The sequence below is a fragment of the Medicago truncatula genome, chromosome 3 (genome assembly GCF_003473485.1).
Source record: "Medicago truncatula cultivar Jemalong A17 chromosome 3, MtrunA17r5.0-ANR, whole genome shotgun sequence".
Lineage (NCBI taxonomy): Eukaryota > Viridiplantae > Streptophyta > Magnoliopsida > Fabales > Fabaceae > Medicago > Medicago truncatula.
The window spans coordinates 34,357,979-34,371,468 of record NC_053044.1 but is presented as its reverse complement, the minus strand read 5'-3'; the positions used below and the strand labels follow the sequence as shown (position 1 = coordinate 34,371,468).

Here is a 13,490-nt window from a genome sequence, read left to right as displayed (position 1 = left end):
TGCGAGGTTAATTATTAATGACTAATATATCACTCTCTTGTATTGATATTGATAGAATATTAAATGAAATTCATAAGCGTGTACACACACAAAAGCTTGAACCGTATACATACTTTGACAAAACAATTATAAAGTTAATTTCTTATAACATGTTAACAAGTGATAGAGAATCGTGAATGTGTAAATGAGCAAAATTTATAATAATTTGAAAAGATTGTATAAAGCTCTTTGTATAAAATAAATCAAATAATAGTTGCGGTTGAGCATGACTTAATGTTTACGAAAAGAATAAATAATAGAAAGAATACATTAAATAAATTAACTCACTAAAATAACATATGGAAAGAATACATTAAATTATATAATGAAATGAAATTGAAGGTAAGTTGTACGAGATATATTTTTTTTGTTTGAGTAAGTTGTAGTTGTACGAGATTATTAAAATCCATTATGATAATTTAATAAATGATTTTACATCTAAAAACCTGAAAAATAAAAATTATGCACAATATTAAGCAAACCACTAAATTAATCTTTGTCTTTGTCAAAAATTTCTCGGTTAAATATTTGTAATATTTTAAATTAGTTCATGTCTTTGTCAAAAAAAATTCAATTAGGTCAATCTCTTTATATTTTTGTATTACTAGAGACCTAATTGAAAATTTTTCAATAAAGACACTGATTAGTTTAAAATATTATACATATCTAATCGAGAAACTTTTCGCAAGTTTAAAATATTATTAGAATGGAATACTAATTTGAAAATAGCTTCCAAAGACATGTATAAGTTGGTGTATTCCTTATATATTTTTGTTGAGTTAATTAGGCATAATTTTTACCTTCTTTTAAAAGAATTGCCGACAATAATTCACCAAAAATACCCATAATTTCAAAAAACAACTTAAACTTAAGACCCCCAATTTCACCGCTCTCACCTTTCCTTTCCTCACATTCTCTCCCTCCACTCTGTTCTTCAGAACCCATAATATCTTTTTTAAGTTTATACGAGATATGGGTTTTGAAAAACAATTCTACAATAGCCAAATCAAAATCAAAATTATAGTAGAGAGATGGGTAAAATTGTTCGTGGGTGGAATTATAATTTCAATCCACCAACAATTCTACCCTTTGCTAAAACCGATTTAGGTTGTCAAATTTGAATCTTTCTTATGTTTCTCAGATCAAGTTTATTTATTTTTTCTTTGGGTGATATTTACACTAATTGATTGCCGTAATTGTATGTATGTTTGTATGTTATTTTTTCGTCTTCATTTAGGTTTTTATATGTTAGGAAGAAATTATATATGAAACTCATTGTTTGCCTTTCTTTTTATAAATTCATGGGTATACTATACATATATAAAAATAGACTGTATTTAAATTCTTGTGTTATGGCATTCAAAGTCATCTTTGATAATGTATTTATACTAAACTTCTATGAAATTCTTTCTAATTGTCCAATTATTTGGATTTTCTCATGTTTTATTTCAATAATGTGCATATACTTGTTAAACAATAATTTGTAGTTACTTTTTGAACAACTTCAAAAAAAAAAATAGCAAGTTAATTTCTTCTCTTTAAACCCAACTCCAAGGAAGATCACAGGATACTTAAAGTAAAAGGCCTGAGCAGGTACTTGATTATAATACTGCGTATGTGTATTGTAGAATTGATACATTAATGGGTAACTGTAGAATGGACTCATTATAATGTATACATGTACTATAATGAAAACCTTTCATTGCATGTGCAGCTACTCTTGTGGAATTGGATTTGTCTCAAGTTCGGACTGATGGACATGTTCAGTCTATTGATAATAATATAACTGAATGATGAAGTTTGTTAGTTTTCATAGAACACTCCTGTAACTAACTCAAATCAATTGAAAAGTTGGTTAGTCAGTTAGATTTCTTAACATTCTCTCTGTCTTTATATAAGCAGAGTGAGTAACCGCAATTCCAATTGGGAGGTTGATATATCATAACCAGAAAACAACTTAACTGAATACTCATTTCCTTTCCTAGAATAATTTTCTTTTCTCAAGTCTTCATCTTTGTAGACTTCATTCATTCATCCACCTTCATCATCCACCTTAACTGAATACTCCTTACCTTTCATAGAATAATTTTATTTTCTCAAATCTTCATCTTGTAGACTTCAACATCTTCATTCATGCACCATCATCATCATCCAACATCCATTGATCATCCCAGTTCTTCATCAGTTGTTACCTCAGGTTAGGCTTTACTGATCATCCCAGTTCTTTCACACTCAACACAGTATGGTAAAGATTCAAACACAATAGATTCTGTATAATTATATTAATTAGTACGAAGTAATGATTTTTGTGGATCGACTGATTGTGTTAATCAAGATTTAGTAGATTTATAATTATTGTATGATTCTTTTAAACTGTTAGGCTTTACTGATCAGAGTATGGTAAAGATTCAAACACAATAGATTATGTTAATTTTTACGAAGTTATAATTTTTGTGGATCGATTGAATCAATAGGTTTATACTAATTTGTAGGATTCTTTTGAATCAATAGATTGTGTTAATCAAGCTGCAATCTGTTCATGTTAATGTGTACGAAGTGTTTTCATATTCATTCAATGGTTTTTGAATGTGTATGTTAATGGGTTTGTGAATGGCTTGGCTGAATCAAGGTTCAGTCAAAATAATGTGAATGAATATTTGTGCAAATGTTATTTAATTTTATTTGTCGTTCTAGGATGAATATGGCTAATCCTCGTCATGAATGGACCGGTGAAGATGACTTAGTTCTGGTTACAGTACGTGCTTGATTCCAGCAGTTGCCAGGAATATATAGGAGGATCAGACTATATTGATCGTTTCGGCCAATTATCCGAGTCGGCTCTTCCAGTAAGTCAGTGTTTAACGCTCTGGTTTCCCCGCAAATTCCTTCCTTGTACCCTCATTTTTAGATTTTATACATGAATCTTTTAAAAAAAAATTCTCAACATACACTATCAGAAGCACATTTCTGTTTAACCCCTCGTATTTTTGGCTGAAGGTTGAGTGTTTAAAGATACATACTGAAGCCTATCATATCCTATTCTATCTTTTACATTTCAAGACAAAGCAATTTTTTTTTTTTTATCAATCCTTTGGATATGTTTAAGTACACATTGGATACCAAGTTAACTTAAAAATGCCAATCAGAAATATGAAGTAAAAAATTGGATAACAGGTTAAAATTTTGGCTTGACAGTGTTCATCCAAGGTAACTATATAATATCCACCATCACAGTAATAGTAGTAAGTAATTATAACATTACTAATAGTAATAATAAATTGTCCTAGCTGAAAAGCTACTACTTCATTAGATTCATGTACCCCTTAGAATTAGACATTTTGAACCAATTTTTTATGTTGTTCATAATGATTTTCCTCTGCTTGTGATAGATGCATATACTACCGTGTACATGAAATTCTTTGCCTGTTCATTATTGGTCAAAAATCTTAAAAATGTCATGTAACAAGATATACTACAATAGTCATAAATCAAGTACTTTTCAATCATACCAACCTATGATGATTATAATGTTAGGATACCTTCACAGTTGTTAAAATGAAATACGTGTGAGTTAGTGGTGTGGTAGCCAAAGCTTGGAAGGTTTTGAGTTTCTTCAAATGCCATAAATGTATCCAAGTTATCAACATAAGATCTTAATAGAATATAATGTATCTTATGGCTGTATGTGGAAAAATTATGATGACAAAATTGAAATTTAAAAACAACAGGAGCAGAATAATGAAATTTAGCTGTAGATAACTTTGTTTTTAGTTTGGATATAATACATTTGTTTTATCAACTGTAGAAATCTGTGTTGATGTACTGTGAACTTTGTTTTTCAGTCAAGGTACTCCAAGCTTTCTCTAGCAGGACGCATACCAGAAATTCTAGGACAAGTTTTGGAACAAGAACACTTGGGAGAGGGAGACGGAGGGCAGCAAGAGGCTCACTTGGGGCATGGTCAGGGAGAGGGCCACTTTGGAAACGAACAGAGAGATCAAGGAGGTTTTGATTTTGAATACGATTTTGCAGAGGACCCTGTTTTGTTGGTTAATAATGAAGGGGAGAATGTTGATGAAGTGATTCACATTGAAGAGGGATTGGACGTTGTTGAATGGCTGCCTGATGCAGGAGAGTTAGATAATGTAAATTGGGTCGATGTGTATAATGTGGTTAATGAAGACGGTGGTGCAGAAGCTGACAACCAAAATAACGAAGGTGGTGGTGTGGAAGTTAATAACCAAAACATTGGTGTTGATGTGGAAGTTGTAGATGAAAACAACAATGATGGTGGTATTGTTGTGGGGAATGAAAACAATGTTATTGCTGGTGTGGAAGTTATTAATAACCAAAATATTGGTGTTGATGTGGAAGCTGTAGATGAAAATAACAATGATGGTATTGTTGTGGGGAATGAAAACAATGCTATTGTTGGTGAAGATGGTACTGTGGGAGCTATTTCTGAATCTGTAGTAGCTAATGCTCGTGATCGTGAAGAGGATTATACTTGAGACTTACTAGGAACGGAATGACTTAGTGTGAATTTTGTTTTGTGCATATTTGAATACTTCCAAACACTTGTCGAAGTCAATTCATGTCTACTTTACTTGTACGATTTTACTTGAACCTGAACTGTGTCTTTGTTTTTTTTAACCACGTTTTGTTGTCTACTAGTTTTGACTTCTTATTCTTTTCGGATAATAACCTGGCAGTTGAATGTTGTAAAGGAAATAACACATGCATCTATACTTTCTTACAAAGCAGCTGATTCATATTCCACTGTGCGGCTCCGATTCTGGTGTGTTGTGAGTTTTCTCTATTTGTTGGTGTATTTTTAGTTGATTATGTGTTTGATTGTATATACTTTTGGTGTAACTTTGTGGGCGCTGACACAAAGTATAAGTATTGAGGTTGTTTGATTTTTGGCCAAAATCTCTATTCAGCCGTATCTTGATTATTTTGTCAGAGAACTTTGAATTTTTTTAGATTCGGTATCAGTGCTGTCAGGAAAGGTTGAATAAGTTGCCATTGTTTCAGCAGTTCTGTTTTTATCTGTGTTCCCATTGTTTTTATGTTTTAAGTAGTTTTAATGCTGTCAAAAAACATTGAATGATTTGCCATTGTGTCAGGATTGTATTTGGATTTTTTCACTTTCTGCCATCTATATGAGTGTAAGGAGTTCTGCTATTGTCATGCCTGGCAGTTGTTTTGCATGGAATTGCTTTACTTGTATAGATATTTCTCTCTCTCAAATTCACTACAATTACTCTTTCATTTCACCCTCTCTCTTAATCACCAAAATTTGAAGCTTATTCTTCTTCTCCTTTCTCATTGAGATATCTTCACTTTGATAGTCAGCTCCAAATTGTGTAGATTCAAAGCATTGACAACCAAACAAAATGAGAAAGGGGTAATTCCTTTTTTCTTTGTACATTGTTTGTTTCTTGCATTAGCTTCTCCTCAAGCTTCTACCCATGGGCTTCATCTTCACACACACACACACACACACACACACATATATATATATATATATATATATATATATATATATATATATATATTTTCTCTAATGCTAGCTATGTTCATGTTCAACATCTCTGATTTACATCAATGTTTTCATAAATATACTTATTATTAGTGTTTTAATGGTGGTTTTGTTATCCAGTTGAAGAACACTTTTTTTCATATCAACCATCTGAAAGTGCACATGAATATTTTTTTTAGCACGTAAACATGGAAAGTAATCTGATTGCAATGGTGTCTACCAATGGAGACATAAAATAAGCCCAGTTTAGGGATTGGGTGTGATCAATTCATTATCATTTTTTGTATTTGATTTTATGCTCATGGCATGTTTGTGAAATTGTATCAGGATAAGAAACTGATGTTGAATTGACATAAATTTTTGCAAATTTTTCATTTCTCTAGATTATCATATAAGTGTTGTTCTTACACTAGATTGTCATTTGTGTTGCTTTTGTTTAGTTAGTATTTTTTAGCTTCTCAAACTGTACAAGTGTAGCAATTCCTAAACATTCAAGTTGAAGAATTTTTATTATGGCGTGGTTTTGTCAACTTTTGAATTTATGGTTGCATATCAAAAATTGAAATGAGCAACCCGCGCATGTGGGGTTACGAAAACAACTCTGTCTATGTCATCGATCTTGCATTTGACAAATACAGAGTATATAAAGGGGATGACAATAAAATGCCAGAATTAGTTCTTCCCGTGGTACCTTCTGAACGTAATCAATGATGTATAATAGTACAAACCTCTAAGTAGTGTATCTGTTATATTATTCAATGATGTTTACTACAAAGTCCAGTACCTGCTATTTATGTTTTGATAATCTAAAATTTAATATGCACTCTTATATGTGAAGTTGTTTGGTCTGTGTGTTAAGAATCAATCATTTTCTTTTCTTTTTAAGAATTTCTTTAGGCAGTTTTTATTTTTTATTTGTAATCTGAACAATTTCACTTTGTATGTGTATTTAGAATTTTTTCACATTCCAGTAAAGTAATTTCCTGCATTGAATCCTATTAACATAAAATAACGAGTCAAAAAATTCACTTGGTATGGAAAAGGTAGAACTGATTTGATTGCTAATGAAAAGGTATTCAGCACTGATTTGGTTTCAAAGATAAAATTAGAATCGATTCTTTTCTTCCTGAATGCATAGTATGGAAAATAGTTATTTGCAGCAATTTTCATTAGAATGGATGAGACTCAGCAATGACTGGAAAAGAATGTTAGGTATTTTATGTCAAGAAGATTTTAGAAATAAAAAAAAAAGTGATAAAGAGTTTGGAACTTGATTGGAGCTTAATTTGACCAGAAGATCAATACAAATACACAATAAACGCCAAACAAAGATGTTGAGTTATTGGAAGACAAATACATAATAAACGTCAAATAAAGATGTTGACTTTTAAATGAACTTCGTGCCAAATAATTTTAGTTTAGTCGTTGTTTACATGTTGATCCCTTGATATCAAATAATTGTAAACACTAGTAGCATTGTATTTGGAAGAGACACATGAAGTTGGTAAATCCACATGTCATTCACATCAGTCTGAAAAACAATAGGTTTAAAAGTGCACAACACTCACTCCAAGTTCTTCCTCCCAAGCCAACATCCTCCTCCGCCATTTCCAAGCCTCGCACCAATTTGTTATCAGAAAGGTTAAAAAGACGATTGAATCTATCCTTCAAAGTACCTCCCTCCAACTAAAGATCCCACCAAAATAAAATGCCTACTCCATCCCTCAATTAAAGACAAACTGGTACTTAGATATGTGTGATGTATGCGAGGTTAATTATTAATGACTATTATATCACTCTCTTGTATTGATTTTAATAGAATATTAAATGAAATTCATAAGCGTGTACACACACAAAAGCTTGAACCGTATACATACTTTGACAAAACAATTATAAAGTTAATTTCTTATAACGTGTTAACAAGTGATAGAGAATCGTGAATGTGTAAATGAGCAAAATTTATAATAATTTGAAAAGATTGTATAAAGCTCTTTGTATAAAATAAATCAAATAATAGTTGCGGTTGAGCATGACTTAATGTTTACGAAAAGAATAAATAATAGAAAGAATACATTAAATAAATTAACTCACAAAAATAACATATGGAAAGAATACATTAAATTATATAATGAAATGAAATTGAAGGTAAGTTGTACGAGATATATTTTTTTTGTTTGAGTAAGTTGTAGTTGTACGAGATTATTAAAATCCATTATGATAATTTAATAAATGATTTTACATCTAAAAACCTGAAAAATAAAAACTATGCACAATATTAAGCAAACCACTAAATTAATCTTTGTCTTTGTCAAAAGTTTCTCGGTTAGGTATGTATAATATTTTAAATTAGTTCATGTCTTTGTCAAAAAAATTTCAATTAGGTCAATCTCTTTATATTTTTGTATTACTAGAGACCTAATTGAAAATTTTTCAATAAAGACACTGATTAGTTTAAAATATTATACATATCTAATCGAGAAACTTTTCACAAGTTTAAAATATTATTAGAATGGAATACTAATTTGAAAATAGCTTCCAAAGACATGTATAAGTTGGTGTATTCCTTATATATTTTTGTTGAGTTAATTAGGCATAATTTTTACCTTCTTTTAAAAGAATTGCCCACAATAATTCACCAAAAATACCCATAATTTCAAAAAACAACTTAAGCTTAAGACCCCCAATTTCACCGCTCTCACCTTTCCTTTCCTCACATTCTCTCCCTCCACTCTGTTCTTCAGAATCCATAATATCTTTTTTAAGTTTATACGAGATATGGGTTTTGAAAAACAATTCTACAATAGCCAAATCAAAATCAAAATTATAGTAGAGAGATGGGTAAAATTGTTCGTGGGTGGTATTATAATTTGAATCCACCAACAATTCTACCCTTTGCTAAAACCGATTTAGGTTGTCAAATTTAAATCTTTCTTATGTTTCTCAGATCAAGTTTATTTATTTTTTCTTTGGGTGATATTTACACTAATTGATTGCCGTAATTGTATGTATGTATGTATGTTATTTTTTCGTCTTCATTTAGGTTTTTATATGTTAGGAAGAAATTATATATGAAACTCACTGTTTGCCTTTCTTTTTATAAATTCATGGGTATACTATACATATATAAAAATAGACTGTATTTAAATTATTGTGTTATGGCATTCAAAGTCATCTTTGATAATGTATTTATACTAGACTTCTATGAAATTCTTTCTAATTGTCCAATTATTTGGATTTTCTCATGCTTTATTTCAATAATGTGCATATACTTGTTAAACAATATTTGCAGTTACTTTTTGAACAACTTCAAAAAAAAAATAGCAAGTTAATTTCTTCTCTTTAAACCCAACTCCAAGGAAGATCACAGGATACTTAAAGTAAAAGGCCTGAGCAGGTACTTGATTATAATATTGCGTATGTGTATTGTATAATTGATACATTAATGGATAACTGTAGAATGGACTCATTATAATGTATACATGTACTATAATGAAAACCTTTCATTGCATGTGCAGCTACTCTAGTGGAATTGGATTTGTCTCAAGTTCGGACTGATGGACATGTTCAATCTATTGATTGTACTTTCATATTCTGGCCACAATGTTTTGTTGAAGTAAGTTTATATGCCTTTCAAGTTTCAAATTTCATATACATTTGGCTTTTATCCTTTAAAGGTCTGTTTGGGGTATCTGTGCTTGTTATCTACTGGCATAACATAATTCTTGAACTTTTTAAATTTACTAGCATGATACCCTTGCATGCATGGGTCACCAAAAAAGTTAAATTTAAGTGATTCGCATTGTTTTTGTAGGTTTGTGGAATTAAAAAAAGTTACCTTTGAGTTAAATATAGGGTATACTTTTGTATAATACACTGAACTTATAATAATATAACTGAATGATGAAGTTTGTTAGCTTTCATAGAACACTCTTGTAACTAACTCAACTCAATTGAAAAGTTGGTTAGTCAGTTAGATTTCTTAACATTCTCTCTGTCTTTATATAAGCAGAGTGAGTAACCGCAATTCCAATTGGGAGGTTGATATATCATAACCAGAAAACAACTTAACTGAATACTCGTTTCCTTTCCTAGAATAATTTTCTTTTCTCAAGTTTTCATCTTTGTAGACTTCATTCATTCATCCACCTTAACTGAATACTCCTTTCCTTTCATAGAATAATTTTATTTTCTCAAATCTTCATCTTGTAGACTTCAGCATCTTCATTCATCCACCATCATCATCATCCAACATCCATTGATCATCCCAGTTCTTCATCAGTTGTTACCTCAGGTTAGGCTTTACTGATCATCCCAGTTCTTTCACACTCAACACAGTATGGTAAAGATTCAAACACAATAGATTCTGTATAATTATATTAATTGGTACGAAGTAATGATTTTCGTGGATCGACTGATTGTGTTAATCAAGATTTAGTAGATTTATAATTATTGTATGATTCTTTTAAACTGTTAGGCTTTACTGATCAGAGTATGGTAAAGATTCAAACACAACAGATTATGTTAATTTTTACGAAGTTATAATTTTTGTGGATTGATTGAATCAATAGGTTTATACTAATTTGTAGGATTCTTTTGAATCAATAGATTGTGTTAATCAAGCTGCAATCTGTTCATGTTAATGTGTACGAAGTTTTTTCAGATTCGTTCAATGGTTTTTGAATGTGTATGTTAATGGGTTTGTGAATGGCTTGGCTGAATCAAGGTTCAGTCAAAATAATGTGAATGAATATTTGTGCAAATGTTATTTAATTTTATTTGTCGTTCTAGGACGAATATGGCTAATCCTCGTCACGAATGGACCGGTGAAGATGACTTAGTTCTGGTTACAGCACATGCTCGATTCCAGCAGTTGCCAGGAATATATAGGAGGATCACACTATATTGATCGTTTCGGCCAATTATCCGAGTCGGCTCTTCGAGTAAGTCAGTGTTTAACGCTCTGGTTTCCCCGCAAATTCCTTCCTTGTACCCTCATTTTTAGATTTTATACATGAATCTTTTAAAAAAAAATTCTCAACATACACTATCAGAAGCACATTTCTGTTTAACCCCTCGTATTTTTGGCTGAAGGTTGAGTGTTTAAAGATACATACTGAAGCCTATCCTATCCTATTCTATCTTTTACATTTCAAGACAAAGCAATTTTTTTTTTTTTTTATCAATCCTTTGGATATGTTTAAGTACACATTGGATACCAAGTTAACTTAAAAATGCCAATCAGAAATATGAAGTAAAAAATTGGATAACAGGTTAAAATTTTGGCTTGACAGTGTTCATCCAAGGTTACTATATAATATCCACCATCGCAGTAATAGTAGTAAGTAATTATAACATTACTAATAGTAATAATAAATTGTCCTAGCTGAAAAGCTACTACTTCATTAGATTCATGTACCCCTTAGAATTAGACATTTTGAACCAATTTTTTATGTTGTTCATAATGATTTTCCTCTGCTTGTGATAGATGCATATACTACCGTGTACATGAAATTCTTTGCCTGTTCATTATTGGTCAAAAATCTTAAAAATGTCATGTAACAAGATATACTACAATAGTCATAAATCAAGTACTTTTCAATCATACCAACCTATGATGATTATAATGTTAGGATACCTTCACAGTTGTTAAAATGAAATACGTGTGAGTTAGTGGTGTGGTAGCCAAAGCTTGGAAGGTTTTGAGTTTCTTCAAATGCCATAAATGTATCCAAGTTATCAACATAAGATCTTAATAGAATATAATGTATCTTATGGTTGTATGTGGAAAAATTATGATGACAAAATTGAAATTTAAAAACAACAGGAGCAGAATAATGAAATTTAGCTGTAGATAACTTTGTTTTTAGTTTGGATATAATACATTTGTTTTATCAACTGTAGAAATCTGTGTTGATGTACTGTGAACTTTGTTTTTCAGTCAAGGTACTCCAAGCTTTCTCTAGCAGGACGCATACCAGAAATTCTAGGACAAGTTTTGGAACAAGAACACTTGGGAGAGGGAGACGGAGGGCAGCAAGAGGCTCACTTGGGGCATGGTCAGGGAGAGGGCCACTTTGGAAACGAACAGAGAGATCAAGGAGGTTTTGATTTTGAATACGATTTTGCAGAGGACCCTGTTTTGTTGGTTAATAATGAAGGGGAGAATGTTGATGAAGTGATTCACATTGAAGAGGGATTGGACGTTGTTGAATGGCTGCCTGATGCAGGAGAGTTAGATAATGTAAATTGGGTCGATGTGTATAATGTGGTTAATGAAGACGGTGGTGCAGAAGCTGACAACCAAAATAACGAAGGTGGTGGTGTGGAAGTTAATAACCAAAACATTGGTGTTGATGTGGAAGTTGTAGATGAAAACAACAATGATGGTGGTATTGTTGTGGGGAATGAAAACAATGTTATTGCTGGTGTGGAAGTTATTAATAACCAAAATATTGGTGTTGATGTGGAAGCTGTAGATGAAAATAACAATGATGGTATTGTTGTGGGGAATGAAAACAATGCTATTGTTGGTGAAGATGGTACTGTGGGAGCTATTTCTGAATCTGTAGTAGCTAATGCTCGTGATCGTGAAGAGGATTATACTTGAGACTTACTAGGAACGGAATGACTTAGTGTGAATTTTGTTTTGTGCATATTTGAATACTTCCAAACACTTGTCGAAGTCAATTCATGTCTACTTTACTTGTACGATTTTACTTGAACCTGAACTGTGTCTTTGTTTTTTTTAACCACGTTTTGTTGTCTACTAGTTTTGACTTCTTATTCTTTTCGGATAATAACCTGGCAGTTGAATGTTGTAAAGGAAATAACACATGCATCTATACTTTCTTACAAAGCAGCTGATTCATATTCCACTGTGCGGCTCCGATTCTGGTGTGTTGTGAGTTTTCTCTATTTGTTGGTGTATTTTTAGTTGATTATGTGTTTGATTGTATATACTTTTGGTGTAACTTTGTGGGCGCTGACACAAAGTATAAGTATTGAGGTTGTTTGATTTTTGGCCAAAATCTCTATTCAGCCGTATCTTGATTATTTTGTCAGAGAACTTTGAATTTTTTTAGATTCGGTATCAGTGCTGTCAGGAAAGGTTGAATAAGTTGCCATTGTTTCAGCAGTTCTGTTTTTATCTGTGTTCCCATTGTTTTTATGTTTTAAGTAGTTTTAATGCTGTCAAAAAACATTGAATGATTTGCCATTGTGTCAGGATTGTATTTGGATTTTTTCACTTTCTGCCATCTATATGAGTGTAAGGAGTTCTGCTATTGTCATGCCTGGCAGTTGTTTTGCATGGAATTGCTTTACTTGTATAGATATTTCTCTCTCTCAAATTCACTACAATTACTCTTTCATTTCACCCTCTCTCTTAATCACCAAAATTTGAAGCTTATTCTTCTTCTCCTTTCTCATTGAGATATCTTCACTTTGACAGTCAGCTCCAAATTGTGTAGATTCAAAGCATTGACAGCCAAACAAAATGAGAAAGGGGTAATTCCTTTTTTCTTTGTACATTGTTTGTTTCTTGCATTAGCTTCTCCTCAAGCTTCTACCCATGGGCTTCATCTTCACATATATATATTTTCTCTAATGCTAGCTATGTTCATGTTTAGCATCTCTGATTTACATCAATGTTTTCATAAATATACTTATTATTAGTGTTTTAATGGTGGTTTTGTTATCCAGTTGAAGAACACTTTTTTTCATATCAACCATCTGAAAGTGCACATGGATATTTTTTTTAGCACGTAAACATGGAAAGTAATCTGATTGCAATGGTGTCTACCAATGGAGACAAAAAATAAGCTCAGTTTAGGGATTGGGTGTGATCAATTCATTATCATTTTTTGTATTTGATTTTATGCTCATGGCATGTTTGTGAAATTGTATC

The 13,490-nt window shown here is 31.5% G+C and overlaps 1 protein-coding gene across 3 annotated transcripts; it reads left to right on the top strand.

Annotated features, from left to right (window-relative positions):
• The first annotated feature begins 8,657 nt into the window (after positions 1-8,657).
• LOC112420491 (uncharacterized protein DDB_G0290685) lies at positions 8,658-12,457 on the top strand. 3 transcript variants are annotated; one of them, XM_039831405.1, is made up of 5 exons: positions 8,658-8,978; positions 9,100-9,197; positions 9,794-9,875; positions 10,373-10,524; positions 11,523-12,457. In XM_039831405.1, the coding sequence occupies exons 4-5, from the start codon at positions 10,438-10,440 to the stop codon at positions 12,189-12,191; spliced, it is 756 nt and encodes a 251-aa protein (XP_039687339.1). In that variant the 5' UTR covers positions 8,658-8,978; positions 9,100-9,197; positions 9,794-9,875; positions 10,373-10,437; the 3' UTR covers positions 12,192-12,457. The 3 variants fall into 3 exon arrangements, with proteins under 3 accessions (XP_039687339.1, XP_039687340.1, XP_039687338.1); XM_039831404.1 differs by having other exon boundaries at positions 8,659-8,978; positions 9,794-9,874; positions 10,407-10,524; XM_039831406.1 differs by lacking the exon at positions 9,794-9,875 and having other exon boundaries at positions 10,408-10,524.
• Positions 12,458-13,490: the final 1,033 nt, after the last annotated feature.